This window comes from Canis lupus, chromosome 17, assembly GCF_003254725.2.
Source record: "Canis lupus dingo isolate Sandy chromosome 17, ASM325472v2, whole genome shotgun sequence".
Taxonomy (NCBI): domain Eukaryota; kingdom Metazoa; phylum Chordata; class Mammalia; order Carnivora; family Canidae; genus Canis; species Canis lupus.
In genome coordinates this window covers 14,998,332-15,025,123 of record NC_064259.1, presented here as the reverse complement: position 1 = coordinate 15,025,123, position 26,792 = coordinate 14,998,332, and the positions used below count along the sequence as shown (strand labels likewise).

Genomic DNA, 26,792 nt, shown 5'->3' with positions numbered 1-26,792 from the left:
GAAATCTGTGTTTTTATAAGGAAGTAGCTATTCTCACTCATCTACTCCTACCAAATTAGGGTTATTATGCTATACTTGAAATATGATTATTCAGTTGCATGTCTAAAATTCATTCTTATGGGTTAGTGGTATAGGTCTTTCTAGAGGGGTGGGGGCGATTGTAGTATCAGTCTCCACAGGGGAGGCAGGTTCTTAGATACGGAGAAGGTCTTCAGGGAGGTGAACTGGTCACTTGGCTTGTCTTGCCCTGGATTCCAGGGAGTCTAGGATTGAATGGTAGAGGGGTCTCTACCACACTGAGGAGTTAGGAGCTAGGATGGGGGGGATTCCCTGGGGTGCAGATGCATTTACTATGTTTTGTTAGTTTTGTTGTCTCTGTTGGTGATACTCTTTTGGCCCTTTTGTTGTAATCCTAAGCCTTTAAAAAGAGCATTTTGTTGAGTGTTTTAAGCTAATAATTCTTAATCAGGGTGTAGGCCTGTGTTGGTGGGAGTGGGCGGCAGGGGGTCATTTCAGATCATCTTCCTTCACACATGCTTGAGATCTTAATGCAGTCTTTCCTTTAAGACTCACTAAGATAGGAGAACTGTCCCCAGTAAAAATATTTTAGATATGCGAATTCATGTGAAAGCAAAAAAAAAAAAAAGCAACCAAAAAAAAAAAAAAAACAGTTGAGGGGCACCTGAGTGGCTTAGTTGGCTAAGTGTCTGACTCTCAATTTTGGCTCAGGTCATGATCTTAAGGTTGTGGGATTTGCCCCTCATCGGGCTCTGTGTTGGGCCTGGAGGCTGCTTAAGATTCTCTGGCTCTCCCTCTGCCCCTCCCCCCCTTTTCCCTTTCTTAAAAAAACAGTTGAAAATACTATATCTTGTTTTCTCAGTAGTTCTGAAAGTCTAAATGGGAAGAATCTTTGGCCTCTTTTAGAACAGCATGTGAAAGCAGAAGCAATAATAAGCAAAAGAACCACAGTCTGCAGGGAGATCTTAGGACAAAGTTGGGACCAAAGAGTCTAGCCTCTCCATAGAGAAAGTGTCCTCTGAGAGCTAGCTAAAGATATTCTGGCTTTAAGATGGCAGCATATGCCTCTATTTCTATCTGGGACACACGTGCTAGTTTTACAGATGGAGAAGCATCTCTCTGGGCTTTATCTGTAAAATATGGTGAATGATGGTGAGAATAGCCATCATTGATTGAATACTTTTAATGTGCTAGATACTACAGTAAGCCTAGTCAGTACTCTTATTAATCCTGTTTCAGAGAGGAAACTAAGACACAGGAGCTTAAATTATTTGCCAAAGGTCACCACCGGATAAGCAGAGATGGGCCAGGGAACCAGGTTGATCTTGCTCTGAAACGCTCACTCAGATTGGCCTTTCTTGCAGTACTCTACTTGTTTTATGAGATGGAAGGTGCTCACAAAATCTCTTAAAAGACCTCCTATTCTGACCTTTGACTTTTATTTTGTGATAACTAAGTAGACATATTAGCTGGATATACTTAATAGAAATGTATTAAGATGTAGAAATCTGGCACCTCTGAAATTATTTTCTATTTTTAATATATTTTCTTTCTGCATTTGATACATATCTATATAACATTTAATATCATTATATTGATGAAAGTACAATTACGATTTCAACTTAATGATAAAAATTTCATAATATTTTAAAGATAGGAAATGGTTTGATTTTTTTTTTTGTGACTATATTCCATGTATGATTTCTTGATGATCAACAGGCTCTGTGCATAGTGCTTTACAAACCTCACTTTATTTTTGCCTCTTAACCCTTCAAAGTTGCCCTTATTGTCCACATGGAGAAATTGCGGCTCAGAGAAGTTAATTAACTTGCCCAGGGCTTCATAGCTACTCTGATGTATCTTCCCTATTCCGCCCCACTCATTTTAATATTTTTCCAGCAGATTTAGAGCACCTGACAGTGTGTGGCACTGTGCTAGGCACTGGAGACATGGTCTTTGCATCCAGGAAACTCATCAACTGGTGGGAGAGACAAAGTAATAGAGATACTGTGGTGTGAATAGTATTATATTAAATGTATCAGATGGGGGAAGTCCAAAAGTAGTGCATCTTCATAACACAGGGAACAATTCTTTACTTTAGAATAAGAATTCCATTAACTACAGCTTCCCAAGTTTATTTAAACTTTACCTTTATTAAGCATATCAATAGAAGGGAAATTATGGAGAAATAACAGAGAAACTTACTTAGTGTATTAGAAATTATTCCTGAGTGATACTCATTTGCAGAATAAGGTAAAATATCTTTTGTAGCTTAATGAAATTCATTGGAAATATGTGATTGAATGTTCAAGTATTTTTTTGGCAGAACTTTCAGGAATGTAACACTTGCATAACTAGTAAACACCTGGTGGATGATTTCCACCTTTGTGGGATGCAACTGTGTCAAGAACTCTTTAAAATAATCAGGACGTTTATGTTATATAATAATATTCATGGATGTCATCCAATCCTTTAATTGTTCGAAAAATTAGGAAATGGTATCACCTTTACTTATTAGACCATCTTTGAAATTCTCACTTTTTTTTCCCCCCAGAATTTATCATATTGATGATACTCCTTCTGGATCTGTGGATGGGGTGCTTGATTATAGTAAAGCCATTCAAGTAGGTGATCTTATTATTGCCAGCAAATGTTGATATCTGTAAATTTGGAAATACTGTAACTTTATTTTGAGATCTGAGGAAGAATTTTTTTTACTAAATACCATCTTATTCTAGTAATTCTTTAAAAAAAGTCTGTCTCAAAAAACTGTTTTCTATGTCTGCTTTTTTTCTTTTGATTCTTAAAAAATTTTTGAAATAATTATAAATTCACAGGAAGTTGTACAGATAGCACATAGTGTCTCTTTACCCTGCATCCCTCAAAGGTGACATCTTCTATAACTAGGATAATATAAAAAACAGGGTATTGATATTGGTGATGACACCATTAGCTAGACTCCCACCCCATTCCTTACCCAGTTTTCCCATTAATGTACGTGTGCATAGTTTGAGGTAATCTCACCATTGGGAAGGGACTTGCCTCCTGCTATGTCTTTTTTTTTTCCACACTTGCTTTCCACCCTGTGCTTACCCCCTGGCAACCACTAATTATCTCTAGTTTCCTCACTCTGAGAGTTTTTTAAAGGAATGGAATCATGTTGCATTGAACCTTTTGAAATTGGCTTTTCTGCACTAAGCATATAAGCACCTGAGATCCACCCAGGTTGTTACAGTGCTGTGCTACTTCCCCTTCCTCATTCTGGCCTTGGCTGGCCCTTCTGCCATCTGTTCTTTTATGACAAAGCTCAGGTTTTTGCCTCCCCGTGCCCTTCTGTGTAGATGAGACGTTTCTTCCTTTGGTGTGCTTGTAACTCGTGAGCACACCACTACTTTGATCATACTGTACTGTAATTAGGTGTTTGGTTTGCTGTCTTCCCCAGTAGGCTTTGGAGGAATCCTGGAGGGGAAAGATTTTATCCAAGTGTCTCTCGTGCTTAGTTCAGTATCTATCACGTAGTAGGTGCTCATTAAGTAAATGTTAGGTTAAATACATTAAAGTATTCTTAGTGAATTGCATACTACCTTATACCAGATTACTTATTCAATAAATATTTGTTAAAGAATAATGATTTATTTTAGGGCACCCGGGATCCAATTTGTGCCATAACTGCCTCTGATAAGACACTGATTGTGGTAAGTTCAAAAAAAAAAAAAAAACTAGCATTATGTATAATAATTGTTTAAATTAGAAAAATAGAGCAAAGTGAGCAAATAGAGCAAATGCTTTGGATTTGAACATCATCTTGTGGGCACCTATTTACAAAGTCCAGTGTGAAAAATAAGAAAATTCTAAAGATTGCCTCACAAATTGTTAAGCATTTGCAAAAATAGCTGCTTGTAAAAGCAATAGAATAGTGGCCAGTTGGGGAGAGTTTGACACTGGGTCGAATGACCGTACAAGTTGGCAGGTGTGGAGTGGATTGGATAGCAGTAGTAGGTCTTAGAAAGCTTCCTCCTCTAGATGGCCTGCTATTTTGTGTTGGAGAAGTGTTTTGGCTCAGCTACTGTCATAAGACTTAAAATGAAGAGGTGATGTGTTTGCTAACCAATAAAATGAAGAAGTCTAGGAAAATTTTTCAAATAAAATCGATGTTGTAGTGTCTTTTCTTGAGCTCTGACATTGGAAAATACTAATTTTAGAACTAAATGTTTACTTTAATATTGTAATGCTGGTGAAGTCATTGAATAATTATGTAATCAGAGCCTTAATAGTGTGTATTTACAGTTCTGGTTACGTTCCTTAGCCATTAGATAATTTTATGATGGACAAAATCTTAAGAATGTAGTATTTGTTTTTCCTCATCAGTATTTTTAAAGCTGTTTGTCTTATAGAGCCTCTTTTTTTCTTTTTAGATTTTTTGCTGTATGGCAGGGAGTTTTTGTTTGTTTGTTTGTTTTGTGTGTGTGTGTTAGCTGTGTTTCTGACATTTGCAGAAAAATAACATGCAATTCATAGCAATCACAAAAATTGACTTAATTCCTAAATGACAGAGTCTACCTATAAGAAACATACTCGGATAGTTTTAATACCAGTCAGAAGTTTTAATGGAGAAAATATCTTCTGCATTTAAAACTGCTTTTCACTGTTGAAATGTAAAAGGTTTTAGAATAATTACTTTTTTTTAAACATTCAAAGCGCAGGACCCCTTTTTTCAAAAAGAAGATCTTATTTCATACCCCAATATGGTAAATCTTCTGAAACCCATGCTTCCCTTTTACATATTAAAGTATATTCTCCCTCTCATCCTTCCAGCCTTTCTGATAGTCCTCTCTTGAGAATCATGCTGCAAAAACAGTGCTGCTCTGATTAAAAAGGGGAGAGGGAAAGATTGGCTGAGCACAGCTTTCTGCTTTGTCCCATTGCCACCGCCAGAGGCACAGAAGCATTTGGAAACTACAGTTCTCTCCTGATCCTTATACCAACTGTTGATCTGTCAGCATTAAGGCTTGCACAGAGTTGCATAATAATTTATAATCTGTTTTATTTTTAGACCCATTTAAACTAATACTCATTGTATCACTGCTTTCTGATCATCTCCCTTTGCCTCTAACTAGTATCAGATAAGTGGCTATAGCGTAAAAATGTAGACTTTCAGTAACAACTGTTTTGTATGGTGATCTTACATTGGTTTTTCATATATATGAAATTTAATTCAGTAAGTGTTTTATATTTTAGCTTTTTTGTGTACCCTGAATATTAGCCTAGATAACAACTGTTAAATAACCCTTGTTATTTCTTCCTTGTGATGTAAGACTTTATGTATTATTGAACAGCTAGATTCCTGACTTCTTTTGAATGCCAAATAAAAAAAATCAGTTCACCTTCAGCTACTTTTAAAGGGTTTTAATTAAATCAGGAGATATATATGCACTCAGCAATGTGATTTAGTATTAGAATTGGAAATTAGTTATGACACTATCACTTTGGCTTTGAAACAAATGTATCAACATATAGAAAGGCCTGTAGTTGTAACTTAATTTTATTATGTAAATATGCTGTAGTAATCAAAAGTAATTTCCATAGGGTCGTGAATCTGGTGCCATTCAGAGATACAGTCTTCCTAATGTTGGTTTAATTCAAAAATATTCCCTTAATTGTCGAGCCTACCAGTTATCCTTGAATTGCAACTCTAGGTAAGTCTGAAATTTCTCCTCATGTAGTTGTGGGGTATAGAAGTTATCAAGTGGGATTGTTGGATTTATGTAATAAATACAAAGACGTGTGTTGTAAGCTTGTCTTATAGTTCAGTGTGATATTACTATACTAGATTTGTATTTAGATATTTGTATTATACTGTGTTTAGATGGTTTTCTCTAATTGGGCAAAATATAGAGATTCTAATGTAATACTTTAAATTGTTTGCATGTCAGTTGCTTTAATTCTTTTGGATACTTTTTCCTCACAAGGAAGCAAAACGGAGAATAGTCCATGTCTTCTATCAAATTTATAAAAATTTAAAACCAGTTATTTCTTTAAAGCCTTCTTCCCAGTTTTAATGAACTGATTTTGCAGAAGAACAGTAATAGGTCGTAATATTTGTGATTGCTGATCGTCATTTTACAATTTTGTTTCCCTTCTCCAACATCATTATTTGTAGTCGTCTGGCTATCATAGACATCTCAGGAGCTCTAACGTTCTTTGACTTGGATGCTCGGGTAACAGACAGCACAGGACAGCAAGTCACTGGCGAGTTGTTAAAATTGGAGCGGAAAGATGTCTGGGATATGAAGTGGGCCAAAGATAATCCAGATTTGTTTGCAATGATGGAGAAGACAAGAATGTATGTTTTCAGAAACTTGGATCCTGAGGTAAACACAAAAAAAGGAGCATTAACAGTACATAAATAATGAGCCAGATAATCAAAACGTGACTTTTTCCCTTTGTTTCCTTAAGAGGTTTGTTGGTGTTGGCTGCATGAATTTCTGAAAAGAAATAGAAACATCTCTGTGGAATTGTAACATATTTGGTCTTGAGTGGGAATAATACTGATTGTTTAAATATTTTCTGCTTTCTCTGAAAGGCACTTCCTGAGCATTTATCTGTTCTTTTTAGAAGATGGAGTCATGATCTCTAATATATAGTCTTTATTTTTTACTTGTTAAAGTTAAGAAAAAAAAATCAGTAGTAACGTTTACTAAAATTGCTTAAAACCTAACCAAAAAAATGCTGTTTTGAAATTGCTTTGTGCTTTTATCCTCTTTGCCTCTCTATCTACTTTAATCTGTGCTTCCTTGGTCTTATTTATATTCACACCAATTCTGTCAGCCACGAATCCTGGACTTTTTCACCCTGATAATTTTATGAATATGCAAGTGTGGACTGATTAATCTACCCTCTCTGGCATATCAGGAAGCCCCATGCTCACTAGTTTTAAAGTTCTATTTTTGATTTTCTCCTTGCAGCTCACAGCAGCTAATTTTTCCTTTGTCTGTCTGCATCAGCATTTGTGTTTAGGAAATTCAAAATCATTTGAGTGGTAGCCTAATCAATGCATCATTGAAATAAATCTTTTATACAATTTTTGAATAATTAATACATTTTCAATTGGGAATTTTCTTTATGCTTGATGTACCCAACAAATGTAAATAATAAGAGGTAACTTGATAAAGGCTGTACAATTGATGTGTGGATCTACAGTTTCCTTTTTGGAAAGAAATTGAATGCTTGGGTCCCTGAGGTGCCAAAGATCTTCTAGAGTAATTTGCTTAGTGGTAAACTATTTGTCCCTTTAATAGCCTAAATTATTTTCGCATTTCCTCATTTTAGCTCTACTCAGGCTCTGTGGGTTGGGAATTGACCTGATATAAATTGCTCTCAAAGGCTTTGTTAAGGGGCACCTGGGTGGTTCAGTGGTTGAGCTTCTGCCTTTGGCCCTGGGATTAAGTCCCATGTCAGGCTCCCCACAGGGAGCCTACTTCTCCCTCTGCCTATGTGTCTGCCTCTGTCTGTGTGTCTCTCATGAATAAATAAATAAAATCTGTTTTAAAAAAGGATTTGTTAAAACTTTTAGGGAGTCTTAAGGATCTTTGTGACTTTTAGTTTCTGGGTACTGTTTAAAGGAAAGGCATTTGAGGCTGCTGCTGCATTTAACCTGCAAGCAGGGGCTCCTACAAGGGTCCAAGGGAAATCTGATGCTTGCCACAAAAACAAGTGTGAGGGGGATCCCTGGGTGGCGCAGCGGTTTAGCGCCTGCCTTTGGCCCAGGGCGCGATCCTGGAGACCCGGGATCGAATCCCACGTCGGGCTCCCGGTGTATGGAGCCTGCTTCTCCCTCTGCCTATGCCTCTGCCTCTCTCTCTCTCTCTCTCTCTCTCTGACTATCATAAATAAATAAATAAATTAATTAATTAAAAAAAAGCGTGAAAATTTGACAGGTAACCACAGGATAACCTTGAGGATGGGAGAGGAATACTTTTTGAACGTTAGAGTCCTTTTTCTGTCATTGGCCCTGAGTGTCCTATGTGAGAAATCATATGCCTGGACAGGTGAGAGTGTTGTGCTGGGCTGTTTATAATGTGTGTGTGACACACCAGGGGAAAAGATGTCTTGGCCTGGTGCAAAGTGCTTCTTAAGTAGTTTTAACAGAACAGCCTTTTTCTTTTCTTTTTACTTTTCTTTTCTTTTCTTCTCTTTTCTTTTCTTTTTTTTCTTTCCTTCCTTCCTTCTTCTTCTTCTTCTTTTTTTTTTTTGAGTTTGTTTTCTGCCTTGGCAAGTAGTTCAAGTTATGTTGGATTTAAAACTAGATGAATTTCTCTCATCCTTACCACTGACTGGATTTCTGTATAAACCCTGCCATTCTTTTCATTCATGAGGACACTGGCTGGCTGTGAGCCCTGCTTGGTTAGTTACTCTGCTGTTCATTCCTGTAGCTGCTTTGACTGATCATGTAAGGACACACTCTTCAAAACAATTTACTGGGGCTGCTTTAGGACATTGTATTCTTTTATTATTCAGGAGATAGGCTATCGTTTGACAATTAATACTGAATACCTTCTTATCCATTTGAGTGGTGTTATGAATTCTAGATTCATACCTTTCCTTTAAGTTGTAAAGTTTTCTTCAGATTATATGGGAGAAAGGGTGCCATTTGTATGTGAAGTTGTAATTTACTGATAAAACACACTTTCTTTGAGAATTTGGAAATGAGTAATTTAATGTTGGTATTCCCTGCTTGATCATTTTTATCTCCAGTGACCCTCTCAAGGGACTCATTCAGCTTTTCTAGTCTTTTTTTGGATCTTCTCTCTCATTGGTGCTATTTCATATTTGTATTCCTTTCATATCTCATATTTTTGTCACTCACCCTCTCATTTTTATACACCTCTTTACCAAACAAGGGGTTTCCACACTTTTGAATCCATACCTTCATGTATGCATAATTATTTATTTAGAAGTTATATACATGTCCTACCACATTAATAAAAATATATTTTCAATCATGTCCCTGAAATAGAAATTTTAAAAGAATGAGAAAAAAAACAGGAAGTAAACCTTATTTTAAAACGTCATAGTATTATGGTTCAGGCTACCTTTAGCTGATATCTCAGGCGTAATGCACACTTTATATAGAATATGGAATTATGGGATCCCTGGGTGGCGCAGTGGTTTAGTGCCTGCCTTTGGCCCAGGGCGCGATCCTGGAGACCCGGGATCGAATCCCATGTCGGGCTCCTGGTGCGTGGAGCCTGCTTCTCCCTCTGCCTGTGTCTCTGCCTCTCTCTCTCTCTCTCTGTGTGACTATCATAAATAAATAAATAAATAATTAAAAAAAAAGAATATGGAATTATTAACTTAGTAAGTATAAGTCCCATGTTTCAAGTAGTCTTGATAATTTCCATTTTTTTTTTGATAATTTCCATTTTTTAACTGACTTTTTGTCAGACCTGATTAGACTACAATGGTTTTCACTCTGTAATGTGGTTAACCCTGGAATTTAATTTTTATTTTTTTTATTTTTTATTTTTTTTTTATTTTTTATTTATTTATGATAGTCACACACAGAGAGAGAGACAGAGAGGCAGAGACATAGGCAGAGGGAGAAGCAGGCCCCATGCACCGGGAGCCTGATGTGGGATTCGATCCCGGGTCTCCAGGATCGCGCCCTGGGCTAAAGGCAGGCGCTAAACCGCTGCGCCACCCAGGGATCCCTAACCCTGGAATTTATGCTAGGAGTAAGAAGGGTGACTGTTTGCTTGCTCTCACATTACCAATATTCTGCTAATTCACAGATTCTTTGCAGGAAGATTTTTAAACGACAGGTCCAATTTATGAAGATTAGCTAAAAATTATGTACTATAAAAAAAATTATGTACTATAATCCTTAAGTCCTCTAAGTCTGTACAAACTTCGTTATGTCACAATATGCTAGAAGTGAGTGGATAAGCCCTTCATGATACCTGTTCTGTTGTCCATGTTGAGACCTTCTGAGTTATGTACTGAATAAGAGTACTTAATATAGTATATAGATTGGTGAAGTTGTAAATACTTTCTTGATAAAAACAAACTTGTTATGCACTGCATAAGGGAATGTGTCCTGCTTTTGTCAGCCACTGGTCTAAAACTTCAGTTGAAACGTGGATGATATCTAGTGAATTTTGGAAAATAAAGAGAATTAGTTGAGATCCCTCAAGCAGAAGTTGACTTTTTAAAATCTGAATTACACAGATATTTGCATATTTACTTATGTGCCAATAATCATAGATTATTTTGGAAGTTCTTAATTTTTGATCTCTCCTCCTACCTGTATTTTCTTCCTTTCTCTGTTTTTGGTGTAACTTTTTATCCACGCATTATCTTTTATGACTTTTTTTTGGTTACCTTGCTTTGTGTTTTATCTAGCCAAAAATAAAATCATTTTCTAATGATAAACATTTTTATACAGGTATATTTGGATACATATAGTATCAAAATAATTAAAGGGTACAAAAGGCCTCTATAAGAAATATGTCATTATATACTTTCTTTTTTAATTAAATTTGTTCTGATTCTCTCTGGATGTTCATTGCTCATAAAGACATATTATTTGCCTTTACATAGTACAATTTTTTTTTAAGAAATAAAGGGATTTTGTAAAATTTTCTCAACAATTTTTACTTTTTTTTTTAAAAGATATTTATTTATTTATTCATGAGAGACACAGAGAGCGGCAAAGAAATAGACAGAGGGAGAAGCAGGCTCCCTGTGGGGAGCCGAATATGGAACTCTATCCCAGGACCTGAGATCATGACCTCAGCCAAAGGGAGATGCTCAATCACTGAGCCACCCAGGTGCCCCCAATTTTTACTTTTTAAAAGAAAATAATCACCTTAAGACTCAATAAACACATATAATATGTATGCAAGAGCCCTAAACTTCGACATACTGAATGATTCAACTTTCACCTGTAATATCCATCTTTTTAGTATCTTCCTATTGTAATTTTTGTAGTTTCTATCATATGAAGAACTAAGTTTCAGAGTCATAAATTCAGTATGTTTTTCCTTTGGATTTTGCTTTCTGTTTCATAATATACACGTAAACACATATTTTAAAAAATTACATTCTGCTATTATTTCCATTACTAGACATTATTTTATCCTTTCTACAGTGTTCTTGGGGGTAGTAAGTATATTGAGAGTTTTTTTCTCTTTGTTTACATAATATTTATACTTAACTTTTTCTACTACGGATTTAGGGCAGCTCACTTTACATTGTAATATGCGTTTACTACACTTGATTTCTATAAGCCTGCATAACACTAGGATAAGAGACAGACCTGCAACAGACTTGTGTATTCACAAATTGGCAAATTAAGTCTTCTTATATAGACAATCTATCAGGAATGCTCTCTGGTTAATGTTACAGAGGGTAGACTTTCAGTATGGTACTTAATTTCTTTGATATATGTACTTACATACAAATATAGTGCTTGTCAGGTAAATTTAAAATTAAATTTCCTGTTGCATTGCATGAATAAGAATTATCTAGTGGTATTGAGAAAAATTGGACTGATATTAGATGCTATTAGGGAAGTAATACTGATTACATAAGGTATAGTAATAGTAACGTGGCTATGTAAAGAGCATCTTTTTTTTTTTTTTTTTAAGAACATCTTTATCTTTTAAAGATATGTACTGAAATAGCTAGGGGTGAAATGTCATAATGTCTATAAATTTACTTGATTTACTTTTAAATACTATAGCCAAAAAAATTGAAGCGTATTTAGAAAAATGTTAATAACTATTTAGATGATGGGCATATAGCTGTTAATGACATTTTTTGTACTTTTCTGTTGGTTTGAAAATGTTGATAATAAATATAAAATCACATACTAAAGGAAGGAAAATTTTGTTCAATTTAACATAACATGTGTTTTTATCTTTAAAGGAGCCCATTCAGACTTCCGGATATATTTGTAACTTTGAGGATTTAGAAATTAAATCTGTCCTTTTGGATGAGATACTGAAGGTAATTCTTAAAAAACAATTGTATTTCTGTTGCTGGCTTGGCTGGATTTATTTTTTCACCAGGCAGTGTGGTGTCCCTGTTAGGAACGTGGATCGGCCCTGCTCTGTCACTTGTACCACTTTAGACAGGTTCCTTCACCTTTTTGGGGTTTTCTTTTTTTGGTATGTATGTATGTATGTATGTATGTATGTATGTATTTATTTATTTATTCCTTCACCTTTTTGAGCTTCATTTCCCTTTCGTGTTTATGAACCTCAATTTTTTGTCTCTAAAATATGGATAATAATAGAACCTATCGTACAGGATTGTTATTGTGTAAGGTAATGTGTAAAAAGCACTTACCACAGTGTTAGCTAGGATCAAAACTCAAAAAATGATAGCTAGTTGTTTTTGTCATTGTTTTTATATTAATAACAGAGGTACTGAAATTTGACAGTTTAGTCTTCTGTAATTCTAGGGTAATTGAGTAACTTTTTGTTTGCAGGGCTACTATCCTATTTTTTTTTCAGGCTTTATAAAACAATTCGTTTCTGATTTCAGATATCTTTTTGAACCTCTACTTTGGCCTTCCTTGACCAACTTTTGAGAATTTCTTTGCTAAGAATATATTGAAAACAGTTTTACCTTTGTTTTATACTTTTTCTGTGTACTTCATCCAGTTTTTTTGAATACTAGATTTTTATATTTCCAGAGTTAGTTGCAGTTGTAGCATGTTTTCATGTTTGGGTTTAATATGTAAATTGTACCCCTTGTGTTATAACTCACTTCTTTTTTTTTCCCATGAGAAATTTCTTGGAGGATTAGAACAGAAGGAATGCAAAAGGAAAAAGAAGGAATTTATTAAATTTACATTTACTAAAGTACCTCTCAAAGGAAGTGTTCATTTGTCATTTGTCATTATATATCATTGTTCATTTGTTGTTCCAACCATGCCTGGTACATATTACACAGATGTCATTTTTAGATGAAGAAGGCTCTTAGTGAGTAAAATGATTTACCAAAAGTTCATCTGTTCATTGACTCAGGAAATGTTTACTGGCAGTCAGTAAGACACAGTTCCTGGCCTCAAGTAGAGGGGTTGGGAAGATAGACAAATTCAGCAACTAGACAAGGGGTGGGGGTGCTGTCGTTCAGTTGGCAGATGTATCCCTTCAAAAGTCTGTAGTGAGAGAACATTGGGTCAGTTCTGAGACTGTGAGTAATATGAATAGCACAACCAGGCATTGTGCTAAATGTTTGATGTGTGTTATTTAATCCTTACAACTCTAGAAAGTAAGTTTGAGTATTATCTTCATTTGTTCAGATGAAGAATCTGAGGCTTGGAGAGAGAAACTAATTTGCCAGTGACACCCAGTTAGCAGTAGGCAGAGACATGATTTGACTCCAAGCTGTCTGGCTTCAAAGGTGGTGTGTGTAATTGGTAGCGCTGGCAGAAATGAAGAAGGGAACGGTCATGGGGATGGTTGGCCTGGGTTATAAGAGGCCTTGTGTGCCTTCTGTGGAGTTTGGACTATATCCTGGACTCATTAGAGGCATAAAGCAGTAAAGTGACATGATTGGGTTTCTATTTGGAGAAGTTGGAGGGAGGTATAGCAGGTTTTAGAAAGTGTCATATAGCCAGTGAGCATTGGAATTAGGATTTAAACTTAGGTCTGTTTGAATTCAAAACTCATGCTCTTTCCATACTACTTTCTACAGTGTGCCAGGGATTTCCCGGAGAATATTTTAGTTTCTACATGCATTGGTTTGGTTGCAGGGTGAGGAGGGGCACACGCAACTCAGTTCTGGTAGCCATTACTGATTTTTCTAACTTTCTTGTATGTTCCACTTTTTTCCCTTGGAATATGTAGGATATTGGTGAGTTCATAATTACTATTTTCTTTCTTTGCCCATTAGCTAGCTCTTTCCTGCAAGGCTGGCCTTCAAAATTTTTTATTTTCTTTTGGAGGGGTCAGCTTGCAAAATTAAAAGAGGTGATGAAAACTTGCTCTTTTTCTTTTATTTGCTTGTCTGCTGCCCAACAGCACCCGGAGCAACAGTTTCATTGCCCCTGGCAAGGAAAGAGGAGATTAAGGCATGAGGGGGTAGAGGCACACACATGTGTTTTCTGCTCTGGTGGAAGCCACAGCACTTTGGGCGAGGAGAATAGCAGCTCCTGGGAACATGACATTTAAGCTGAGGGAAACAAGGCTGCATAATTTTAAGAGACCCCCTTCTTCCATCACTGCCCTATTCCCCAGGGCAGCCACATAGCCTCAAGAGGAGTGAAGCTGGATTGTGGGTGTTTTCCAGACAACTCGGAAGACCCACACGTTGGAATAGCTTTTCTTCCCATTTTTGGATTATAACATGATGCGGTTGTTTGTGTGTGTGCGTTTTCCTGTAAAAAAGAAACACAACTCTAAAGGCAGCCATTTGACTTTTTTTCATGTTACTTTTAGAATCCCGAACATCCGAACAAGGATTATATAATTAATTTTGAGATTCGGTCCTTGCGAGATAGTCGAGCATTGATTGAAAAGGTTGGAATTGAAGATGCATCTCAATTCATAGAGGATAATCCACACCCCCGACTTTGGTATTTAAAAATAAAAAATCTGGGGCGCCTGGGTGGCTCAGTTGGTTAAGTGTCTGCTTTCAGGCTCAGGTTATGATCCCAGAGTCCTGGGATGGAGCTGCATGTTGAGCTCCCTGCTCCCAGGGGTGAGCCTGCTTCTCTCTCTCCCTCTGTCTGCCAGTCCCCATGCTTGTACCCCCCTCCGGTGTCAAATAAATAAGTAAAATCTTTAAAATTAGTTAATTAATTAATTAAATAAAATAAAAATCTTCCCCGAATGACTGGTATATGCTTTCAAAGTCTTAGCTCTATTGTTCCCTACTCTCATGGTAGCCTTCGTGGGGGTAGACTTCCATTCTTGCTCTTCTTTTTAAATACAGAAATTCATTTCAGATTTGGAAGTACTCAAAATGAGCATAATATTAAGTGAAACGTGTATAAATACGTTAATGACTTCCCACCCTGTTTAACTGAAAAAAATTGGTATACTAATTGAATTCTGGTTCAAGACTTTTTTTATCTCAGTAATTACAATAAGCTTTTTTTTTTTTTTTTTTTTTTTGTAATAAAGGCGTCTGCTGGCTGAAGCAGCTCTTCAGAAACTGGATTTGCACACTGCAGAGCAAGCATTTGTGCACTGCAAAGATTACCAAGGCATTAAGTTTGTGAAGCGTCTGGGCAATCTGCAGAGTGAGCCCATGAGGCAGGCCGAAGTTGCTGCCTACTTTGGCAGGTTTGAAGAGGCAGAAAGAATGTACCTTGATATGGACAGAAGGTAGGTAATGAAGGCCCAGGCCCCTGCTCTACTTTGGTGTTGGTGATTTTTTTTGTACAAACGAGCAAGGTACAGTAGACTAAATAAATGTATCCTACCATTTCTTTAGAAGTTAATTTCAGTTTTGATCGCTAGCTGGATATTCCACATGTCCCTTATTAATTTACATTTTATATTTCGGAAGCAGTTTTATTTTCTGTATTTATATATATTATTGCTGGCCATGGGAGACTTTTTCATTTGGTCAGAAAAAAACATAAGACTACAGAGACTGAGGGCTTTTATCCTTTATGCAGCTCAATATTTGGGTTTTCTTTTTTGGTTTAGGCCTTTATTTTTTGTTGTCAAGGAACATGAAATAAAAATGGTATTTAGGGATTGATTTTTATTCTTTATGTTCATTTTAGATTTATATAAAATAATGTATGAACTTCATTTCTTCTAATTTTTGTTAATATTACTTGTACTTCCAGGAGTCCCGACTATAGCTTCAGCCCTGAAAAGAAAGATAAAACCAAATTTGTTTATATGTGTGCTTTTTAAATAAGCCTGATTATGTCTAAGAAATTGATGAAAAGAAGTTATTATTATTTAAATCATTATTTTGCTAAGAAAATTGGAATCTAGGAAAATAAAAGGAAATTACTTCTTTATCCCTATTTCAGATTTTCCTCATTGTTTCCTTCCTGATTAAGTTTCTAAAATGTTTGGAGAGGTACCTTGTCTGTCAGTTCACTGCTGTGTATTCTAGTACCCTAGAATTGAACCTAGCATGTGGTAGACGGTTGATAAATATTTGTCAGATGAATGAATAAATGCTGTCATTTGCAGAGATCTTGCTATTGGCCTCCGGCTGAAATTGGGAGATTGGTTTAGAGTACTCCAGCTCCTGAAAACTGGATCTGGTGATGCAGATGACAGTCTCCTAGAACAAGCCCACAATGCCATTGGAGACTACTTTGCTGATAGACAAAAATGGTAGGTAGCCTATGTGGACCACCTCTTCCATTCGTGTGGCACTTAATATGGTAGCTGCCTGAGTAATTCCCTATGACACAGTGCTGGGGAAATTGAAGGCCATCCTCCTGGATCCTAAAATTCAAACGCCTTTAGATTCACATTAGAGAGCAAGAAATCCTTAGATAAGTATTGTAAAACTTTGCAGTTTCCAGACTTACAAAACATGTGCTTAGCTCCAGGCAGCTTTCTACTGTTTTAGACCACAGTGTGCATTTCAAAGACATTTTATGATTTATTTCTGAAAAAGTTAAAACAAAATTTTATATTTGCTTGTTTTATTATAGATTATTTTCAGAAATCATTGGCTTTTATTCTTAAGTTTTCATTTTGATCAGTATGCTTATTTATTTACCTCAGGGTTGGAAATAAAATATATCAGATTACAACAATATTTCTTATGAATATCCAAAGAATGGGGGCACCTGGGTGGCTCGGTTGGTTAAGTTTTTGCCTTGGGCCTGATTAAGTGTCTCCCAGGGTCCTGGGATTGAGTCCTGCATCAGGCTCTCTGCTCTCCCTCTGCCTGCCACTCCCCTTGCTCATATTCTCTTTATTTCTGACAAATAAATAAATACAAATCTTTAAAATAAAAAAAAATCCAAAGAATGTTGCAACTAAAATATGCTCACAGTCTTTAGATCTCCCCCCCCCCCAATTTATATATGCTTCAAAGACACACTGTAACTAAAGATGGTGACTAGAGTAATACGAGTAATACTAGGAATTCTAATGAAGGAATGTTTTTGGTGAAAGTGCTTATTTATCAGGAGATTCACATTATTTTTAAAAGTTACTGCTTTCTAAAATTTTCCATAGGTTGAATGCTGTACAGTATTACGTACAAGGCCGGAACCAGGAACGTCTAGCTGAATGTTATTATATGTTGGAAGATTATGAGGGATTGGAGAATCTTGCCAGTTCACTTCCGGAAAACCACAAGTTGCTTCCAGTGGGTATTACAAATGTTAGGTTTTAGAGTTATTAGGTTATTTTATAAGGTTTTTATGTTATAGTCAGGAAGTATCCTCTGCCACAAAGAAAATTTAAAATGAATCTATAATCTTACAGTTTCTTTGATGTGGGATGATACTTTTAATTTTAAAGCAATATGTCAGTGACAGAATGCTTGAAAATGGAGGGAAAATTAGTCATATTCCCACTACTTTAATATGTTCACAATCTATGGTAGTCTTGTCAGTTTTATAAAATTGATTTTAAAGTTAGCTGAACACATGAAATATTTCCAGTTAAAATGATAACTTATCAGAGATTTGCTTCAAAATGATCCAAGCTGGGTCTGGGGATTAGTGTGTTGTATGTATTTGAAATTTGCTGTAACAAAAGTTTAAAAAGATAGCTTGACTTTTATTAGGCTATTTTCCCCCCCTTTTATGAGGTTATATTAACAAAGTATTAATGTTAAAAAGAGAAATAAAAAGCAGAGTTCTCTGGAACTTTGTTTTGAATGTTCTTTTTAAGTGTCTTAATTATTGAATGATGTTAATGAGTTTATGTATTTTTTGTCTTATCTAAAATGTAAATCAGAGTTGTATAGTATCAGTTCTACCACAAAAATTTTGTCAATTCACAGATGAATGAATAGAATTCTGATAATTCGGTTTTCTCTATTGTGAATTAGAGCAGTTTTCCCTGTAATAATGGCATTTTCATGTACCTTTATTCTCAATCTTGTTTTTTCTTGAGTAGGAGAGAAACTGAAATTATTCTTAATCCTGGGTATTGGGACAGGTTACCCTACATTAATGTCATGTTAGGTGTGTCTGATGATGCAGAAAATAATGTTGTTATAGGATATCCAGAATAGTATTGTTGCTGAGTAAATACTAAGCAAAAGTAAATACTAATTATAGCTATAATAATAATTAAAGTGAATAAAACTTTTTAGTAGTGTAAACTTTAAATCAAATTTTTGGAGGAGTTATTAATAATATGGTAAAATGTATCTAATATTTAAGTAGGAAATTCAGGGTACAGACTATATATAATATGACAATACTTACACCAACTCACACATACATAAAGATTCATAGAACAAAGACATTAGGAAATTACATCAGAGTATTGAGATAAATTTCCTGTGGGTAGTAAGATTATCAGTAACTTTACATTTTTGTGCTTTCTAACTTTTTTTTTTACCATTAGAACGTGTTACTTTATAACCAGAAAAATACAAATACTTGAGTCCAAAATGTGCTTTTATGGTTTTCCCAAAATACTTTCAAAGTAAGAGTGGGGAGAGAAAAGCTCTGGCGAAATAGATATTCAGAAAGAAAAAGAAAATAGATTTTTTTCAAAATGAAGAGAAAGCCGGATGGGTATGGTCTGTTTTGCTGTGGTTCTCCCTTCTCACCACCACCCTGCAAGGCAGCTCTGTCTTGGATCTAGCTTCCTGAACTCAGGAATGGCCAGCTTGTCTGGGGGCATTTCTTTAGAGAGGTATGCGAGAGCTCTGTGAATGTGAGATTTCCCCTAGGCATTTAACAATGACCATTGATTATACCATCAGTTGCCTTAAATGTTTCTTTTACACACTAGTCTGGGGTTTGTTTCAGAACCTGACAATTCTGTAAAGTTGCTACTATACTGAGAGAAGAAAAGAGCGCAATGTGTTCAGGACCTGGTTAAAAATCAGATCTGTGAGCCAGTGAAACACTGGTTTTATAGAAAGTGATGCCTTAGCATCCTTTCTGGTTTGTAGCCTCTGTCCCTGTGTATGTTTCAACAAAAAATGACTGTAACCACCAGTAAATTTAATATTCCTGTGTCCCTATGGAGTTTTGTAAATGAAAATAAAAGTGATTTCCTTGGTCCGTGAAATCTGATAGTATTCTTCTGTCCTTACAGGAAATAGCACAGATGTTTGTGAGGGTTGGAATGTGTGAACAAGCGGTAACTGCATTTTTGAAATGTAATCAACCAAAGGCAGCAGTAGATACCTGTGTCCATCTCAACCAAGTAAGGAACTGAAAATTAAAGTCTCTATTCATCCTTTTAGGCTGTTGCCAGTATAGGCTTGAGGTGAATTTTGTGAAAGGAGCTAGATACTCCTGAGGACCTAGAAAATGTTGGAGTTTGCGCTTACCTCTTAAAGTGCTACCATTAAGAGTGACCCGCTCATAACTAACTCAATATGAGGACAAACCCTGTGCTTCTAGTCTGGCAAGTTTATGTCTGGAAGTAATTTCAGAATTTTCTGTATTTTATTAGGGTTTTGTTTCCAAAGAAGGACTAGTTAATGGTCATTGCAAGAGGAAGGAATTGAGTTACCTTATCAATATTTATTTTGGCAAATCTATTTTCCTGTCTCTTTATAGAAAATATATATTTGATATTTTTAAGAGCTGGAATTTAACTAAAATAAAGTGCAGAATTGTGGAAATTGTTGAATATCAATGTATTCCCTTCAAGTATTTTCTTGAATTATTTTTAAAAAAGATTTTATTTATTTATTTGAGAGAGAGTGAGAGAGCACAAGCAGGGGGAGGGGCAGAGGCAGAGGGAGAAGCAGGTTCCCCGCTGAGCAGGGAGCTGGACACAGGCTCCTCCCAGGACCCCTGGATCATGACCCGAGCCCAAGAGAGACACTTAACTGACTGAGCCACCCAAGTGCCCCCTTTTGAAGTATTTTATAAAGCTCCTTTTATTTTATTTATTTTATTTATTTAAAAGGCTTTATTTATTTATTTATTTATTCATTCATTCATTCATTCATTCATTCATTCATGATAGACACAGAGAGAGAGGGGCAGAGACACAGGCAGAGGGAGAAGCAGGCCCCATGCAGGGAGCCTGATGTGGGACTCGATCCCAGGATTCCAGGATCATGCCCTGGGATGAAGGAAGGCGCTTAAACCGCTGAGCCACCCAGGCTGCCCTCCATTTGCTTTTTAAAAATAACTTTTAAATGTTAAATCTGATAGGACATTTTCTTAACTGAAATTGCATATTTTCTTTTACTATAAGCAAATGTAGCTTTTTCTCAATCTTTGCTGGTGCAAAAGTGAATTAAAATATTCTGATTATAAACGTTGAGGCTTTCCTTTTCTGATGTACTTCTTAAGCAAATTAAAGGCTTAGATCATTTAATCATTTTGACACGTTTAACTTATAAGACATAATTGCTCTTGTTTTAGTTAGTTATTTAAAAAATATATACCAGTTTTTTATTTTGATGTAGTGTTATTTATTACTATAAACTGAAAGCTTTATTGTATGAATTTTATGACATGTGACTATAAATGCTTGGGTAACTGAATGGTAGGTATATTTTTCTCCTTAGTGGAACAAAGCTGTTGAATTGGCTAAAAATCATAGTATGAAAGAAATTGGATCCTTGTTAGCGAGGTATGCGTCTCATTTATTGGAAAAGAATAAAACTCTTGATGCCATAGAACTCTATCGGAAAGCTAATTACTTTTATGATGCTGCTAAACTGATGTTTAAGGTAATATAATAATCTTGGTGAGTATTTGGTATGTTCTAGTTACTACCAATGTTTTCTTGTGACTAAAGAACACATTTTCCATTTTCTTTGAAAACAAATACTTGTTATAGCAAAATCCCTCTGGTTTTATTAGTACTATAACTGTGCATTATCTTAGTATTATTACCTTTTACTAAAAAGGCTGTTTACTAGTGTTAGCACCTTATTGATACCTAAACAATTGAATGTTTACTTAATACTGAAGTTAGCAAAGAATTATAGAATTTTCAGGGACCATAAATTCCCTTAACTGGGAATTAAATCCTGTTGATAATAGAATTTTGAATCCTTTTAAATGTATACATTTTAAAGACATGACATTTTTTCATAATATGCATTTGGAAGGAAGATGAGCAGTACTGTATTGATGTATGCAAAATTTACATCCTATTCTATTTTTTTTGCCATTTGACTTAATGAAACAGGAAAAATTCCCCTCAGTCTTCTAAATAAATCTTTATTTCTTGTGGCTGTACCATGTTAAAGTCCTGTTATTTCAGTGTACTTGGAACATCATTTTAAAAACCTTTCTTATAGAAAGTGCTACCTCTTCAGTGAAACCTCTCTTCATTGTGACTTAATTATTTAAGAGCATTTGTGATTTTTCTGGGATTGTTATGAGTTGTAACTCTGTGGCTAAATGCTAAGGGAAGAATAGAGGCCTTGTAAACTAAGGAAAAGAAAATGAGTTTTAAAATATTTATCATAAATGAGTGGTGTTTATGTTCCATCCTACTGGTTTTCTCTTTTTTTTATTAAAGACCAAATTTCAGAAATGATTGTACAAATATAATTTGATTAAGGAATGTCTTCCCAAATTCTTTTAATGTTTAAAGATCGCAGATGAAGAGGCAAAGAAAAGAACTAAACCTTTACGTGTCAAGAAGTTGTATGTCCTATCAGCTTTACTCATAGAGCAATACCACGAGCAAATGAAAAATGCCCAAAGAGGAAAAGTTAAAGGAAAGAGCTCAGAGGTAAGGTAGAAGAATATTCTAGAACATGAAATCATCTGATATGTTTAAGAGAAGAAAAAAAAACAACTATCAAACTTCTCATTAGGGACAGACCATTTAATTTGCTTGTTTGCATTTATATTCTTAGAGGGGGGAAAGGAACGACTGACTTGGAATTAGTACTCACACTGAGAAATTTCCACATATAAATGCTGAGAATTTTTTCTGCAAGACTAATCTGTAGCCTTTGCTTTAATTTTTTTATGTGGTAAATCATTTCTAGCTAGTGAGTTTTAGAAACTTCTCTAGAATATGTATATTATTTTATATGTGAATGAATCTCTTATTAACTTAAAGTTTATACTCAGTTCTCTTTTAAAATTTGACCACACCATGGATCACAATGTGTTATGTGTCAGATCACGAGGCCCACTTTTACCATCTTGTAATTTTGTCAATTATACCTCAGTAAAGCTGAAAGAAATTTTTGATTATCCTGGATTAAAAAATTATGAATTGTAATGGAGAGATTAAATCAGTAGTGACAGTTTTGTCATGATAAAATGAGCTTACTTGGATATTTTAATGTCTAACCAAATCAGAAGCTATCTTCACTGGAATGACTCTCATGGTTATGCTGACAAAAATGTGGTTTTGCTTGACTCATAGGCTACTTCTGCTTTGGCTGGTTTGCTGGAGGAGGAAGTTCTATCCACAACTAGTCGTTTCACAGATAATGCTTGGAGAGGGGCTGAGGCTTACCACTTCTTTATACTTGCACAGAGGCAGCTGTATCAGGGATATGTTGACACCGCCCTCAAGACAGGTGGGCATATGACCTAATGTATATAATATGTCTAAAAATGATGAATAATGTATATAACATGTCTAAAAATGATAAATTGAATGCCCATATATTAATTTTGATAACACTTTTATCTATGGGTTTATTTTCATGTTTGAGATTTGCTGTTTGCAGTTTGTTTTGTTTATTCCCCTTTTTGAAGCTCTTTTAATTTTTTTTAATACACAGAAAGTAATAATTATGGTTCACATTTAAATCAGAAGTTTGAGATAAGCAAAAGAAACGTCTATAGCATTCACTATTCTGTTCATCCAAAGTCACTCAATAGCTCAGTCCATATACTTTTGAATATATATATATATATATATATATATATATATATATATAAATTTGTTTTTTTTAATGATATCAGGAGTATAACAGACCATACCTTTATGTCGTTTTTGAAAAATGATATGTTGTAAAATATTTTCATATTAATAGATCTTTCCATAGCATTAAACTTGTTTTTAATAAAATGACACCTATGTTAAAAAATGAAATTTATGTAACAATTTAAATCAAAACCAAAAAAATACAAAGAAAAAGGTAAAATAATCTAATAACTTGTAAAATAATCTTATAACTCAGAAGTAATGATTACTAACATTTGGGTGAACTTTCTTATAGACATTTCTCCATGTCTACAAAATTGTAGACAGTTTTCCTTAAAATAATATCTTACAGTATATGTTGTTCAAGAGCTTGCTTTATACTCTATGATGTATATTGCAGTCATGTTTCCATTTTGACAAACATATCTGTGGTACCATTTGTATTAACAAGGGGACTGTAAAGGTTTTTTCTAATCGGTTATTAGTTATACGTTAGAATCAGTTTTATTTTTGTATGTTTATAACTGACCTTCATTTAATTTTAACTGATTAATATGTGGTATGAATTATGAAGTTATGTTTTAAAATGGTTGGGTTAGGGCAGCCGGGTGGCTCAGCGGTTTAGTGCCGCCTTCAGCCCAGGGTGTGATCCTGGAGAACTGGGATCGAGTCCCACGTCGGGCTCCCTGCATGGAGCCTGCTTCTCCCTCTGCCTGTGTCTCTGCCTCTCTCTCTCTCTCTCTCTCCCTCTCTCTCTCCGTGTCTTTCACGAATAAATAAATAAAATGTTTAAAAAATAAAATGGTTGGATTATATATAACTTATACACAATTTCTAGACTCATAAGGCAAGTTAGAACTTTTTTTTTTTAAGATTTTTAAAAATTTATTTATTCATGAGAGACACACAGAGAGAGAGGAAGAGACACAGGCAGAGGGAGAAGCGGGCTCCATGCAGGGAGCCTGATGTGGGACTCGATCCCCGGTCTTCAGGACTATGCCCTGGGCTGAAGGTGGCGCCAAACTGCTGAGCCACCCGGGCTGCCCAGCAAATTAGAACTTTAACTTGAGAGTTTTCACCTACTAGATGAAGAAATCCATATACAATCTATTAATTCTACAGTACATTTTAAAGAAAGACTAGATCTCTAGTATAGAACAAGTGAAAATAAGATATGGTAGCTAAGTTTAAATGGTCTGAACTGACAACTTAGAGTTCATTGTCACTTCTTTTTTCTCAAACTTCTGTTGTTTCGGTGAGACAAACAAAAAAATGTGTTCAAAGAAATGCAAAGAAAAAAACATAATTTCATACTGCTTTGCTTTTTTTACCAAAAAGAAACATGATGTTATCTTGAAAATTGTGACTAGCAGTATAATACTAATTTACTTTTTATGGATTGCCACAGAAATTTCTAATGTATTTATATGAAACAAAAGATATGTGTTTTGATAATAATTTTTATTTTTTTGTCTGTGTGTGTATTTCTAACTGGCACAGCATGTACATCAGTTGGTGGTAGCTATTTTTGTGGCAGCTGGGCTGTTGGCTAGTTTTACAGAACTGTGAGATCACGTAACTTACTTCCTTACTTCCTTCTACCAGCACTTGGATCGCCCACCATTGTTTTCTTTAAGTTTATAAAAGTTCATGTAGGTTAAACTAAAACAGCATAACACAGATTCTTTTCCATGCATGATCATGATACTATGATTACTTTTCAAAATCTGAACTGTCCTCTTTTTTCTTAGCTCTTCACCTGAGAGACTATGAAGACATCATCCCTGCTGTTGAGATCTACTCTCTGTTAGCAATCTGTGCCTGTGCCAGCAGAGCTTTTGGTACTTGCTCAAAAGCTTTTATTAAACTTGAATCTTTAGAGACCCTCAGTTCAGAGCAAAAACAGCAATATGAAGACCTTGCTTTAGAAATCTTCACAAAACATACTCCAAAAGATAATAGAAAATCTGAATTGGACAGCCTTCTTGAAGGGTAGGTGGATTGTAACTAATATATATCATTCACTTATTAAAAGCTGGGATTTCTAGAAGTATAATAGTGTGATATAATTATTTAGGCACTTAATTTTAAAGTAACACTTATTTTATTTACTGTATTAGTTTTATTTTCTCATTGTAAGGAAAGTTTTTAATTGAAAGTTGCCTTGAGATGTTTTAAAATAGTTTATTTTTTATTAATAAATAGTTTAATTATGTATAATACATAGTGTAATAAATAGTTTAAGTAATTAGAAGTTTTAAAGTATAATTTTTTTCCTTCTTGCTTTTACAGAGGGGAAGGGAAACTGCCAACATGTGTTGCCACGGGAAGCCCGATCACTGAATATCAATTCTGGATGTGCAGTGTGTGCAAGCACTGTGTGTTGGCTCAGGAAATTGGCAACTACAACTTCTGTCCCTTGTGCCATAGTTCAGTGGCATAAAGAAATGACAAATTGCATATAACTGTAAAATATATGTAGCATATATAGATAGATAGATAGCTATAACTGTATATATAATGAGGTTGATTCCCATACATTTTATATGAAAATCGGTATCATTATTTCATAGTAGTATATTTACACAAAATTATATGTATAAATTATGTACATATAATGTCTCATATATATACACGTATATTATGTATACATATAATTTTTTGTAAAAATACAACTGTGGAATAATGATGCTGATTTTCATATAAAACATGGAAATCAACCTTATTTCCTTTCTGTTATGATTACATAATACTATGATAATACTCCAAATGAGAAATTTTTCTCACAGTTTCAAGGTTACTAATTCATTAAAAACTTTGAGGGGAGGAGGTAGGAGAAGCCTGGGAAGTGGGGCAAAGGTGAATCTAGGGAATTGACATAACCTGTATTAGAAGGAGGTTAAACAGTTGTTATAGTTAAATGAGCTCTGTTGCTAGCTGTGTTTCATTAAATAAGCATAGAATGTCTTCTGTATTTTATTTTCAGAAGTGAGAAGGCATTTTAAGATATTTTTTATAATTTGAATTATTTCAAATAGCCTTATTTTTATATAGCTTTTCCTTTTTTATCTACCCTTTTAGTCTCATCTGTGAGATGGCATTTAGCAGAAAACTTGGCTTTATTTATAATGATAAAATTTATACAACAATATCCATTTTGTAGTTATAGTTTTAATTGAAACATTGTCTCTAAGCAGAGATCTTCATTTAAACAACTCTTAAGGTATGGAGAATGATTCTTTCTAGATAATGCATGTGTTTTGACTTATCATTAATTAAAAAAGAAAAAATTATAACCAGCAATGGGTATTTTCTTACCTGTTTTATGTAGCTAATAGTGTTCTCCACTTTATTCCCATGAACTGTGTCCTTTCATTTTGCAGCTGCGGGCCAGACTCTAGCACTGCGTTACCACGATTATTTGCTCAGGTTTGGCTGATGTTTATTAGAGGTAATAAAGGGACATATGTCACATTGGTATTGCAGCTGTGATACATAGGTTAGTCACCTCTCTCAAAGTGCTATGTTTTCAGTGCTTTAGAGACAAACCTGTTGCAGATTGAGAGTAGTGAGCTCTGAGGAAAGGTTTAGAGCCTACATGAGCTTACAGTAGCAGGCTCATATGCTTAAATAAAATGAGAGGACCAGAAGTCTTAGAAGTTTCTGTCTGGGTTTAAGGGCCTTGTTGGAAGTTACTGTGATACACTGTTAGTCTCCAAATCTACTACCAAGCAAGCCATTCCAGAAGTCATGGAACAGGAAGGGGTACAGACC

At 35.0% G+C, this 26,792-nt stretch overlaps 1 protein-coding gene and 1 long non-coding RNA gene across 3 annotated transcripts in view; one reads left to right on the top strand and one right to left on the bottom strand.

Moving 5' to 3' along the window:
• Positions 1-26,321, top strand: part of WDR35 (WD repeat domain 35) — a 58,426-nt gene extending 32,105 nt beyond the window's left edge. The window contains exons 13-27 of the mRNA XM_025454585.3: positions 2,573-2,642; positions 3,660-3,713; positions 5,605-5,714; positions 6,179-6,389; positions 11,947-12,027; positions 14,469-14,605; positions 15,156-15,359; positions 16,191-16,337; positions 17,196-17,328; positions 19,245-19,355; positions 20,680-20,844; positions 21,720-21,860; positions 22,509-22,665; positions 24,770-25,010; positions 25,311-26,321. Coding sequence (XP_025310370.1) covers positions 2,573-2,642; positions 3,660-3,713; positions 5,605-5,714; positions 6,179-6,389; positions 11,947-12,027; positions 14,469-14,605; positions 15,156-15,359; positions 16,191-16,337; positions 17,196-17,328; positions 19,245-19,355; positions 20,680-20,844; positions 21,720-21,860; positions 22,509-22,665; positions 24,770-25,010; positions 25,311-25,461 — 2,113 coding nt within the window. The 3' untranslated portion in view covers positions 25,462-26,321. The remainder of the gene's footprint in view (positions 1-2,572; positions 2,643-3,659; positions 3,714-5,604; positions 5,715-6,178; positions 6,390-11,946; positions 12,028-14,468; positions 14,606-15,155; positions 15,360-16,190; positions 16,338-17,195; positions 17,329-19,244; positions 19,356-20,679; positions 20,845-21,719; positions 21,861-22,508; positions 22,666-24,769; positions 25,011-25,310) is intronic.
• The window catches only part of LOC125752715 (uncharacterized), a 58,853-nt gene that overhangs the window by 29,264 nt on the left and 2,797 nt on the right, over positions 1-26,792 (bottom strand). For both annotated transcript variants that reach the window (XR_007402844.1, XR_007402843.1), the window contains exon 2: positions 26,337-26,453. This is a non-coding gene — a long non-coding RNA (uncharacterized LOC125752715). The remainder of the gene's footprint in view (positions 1-26,336; positions 26,454-26,792) is intronic.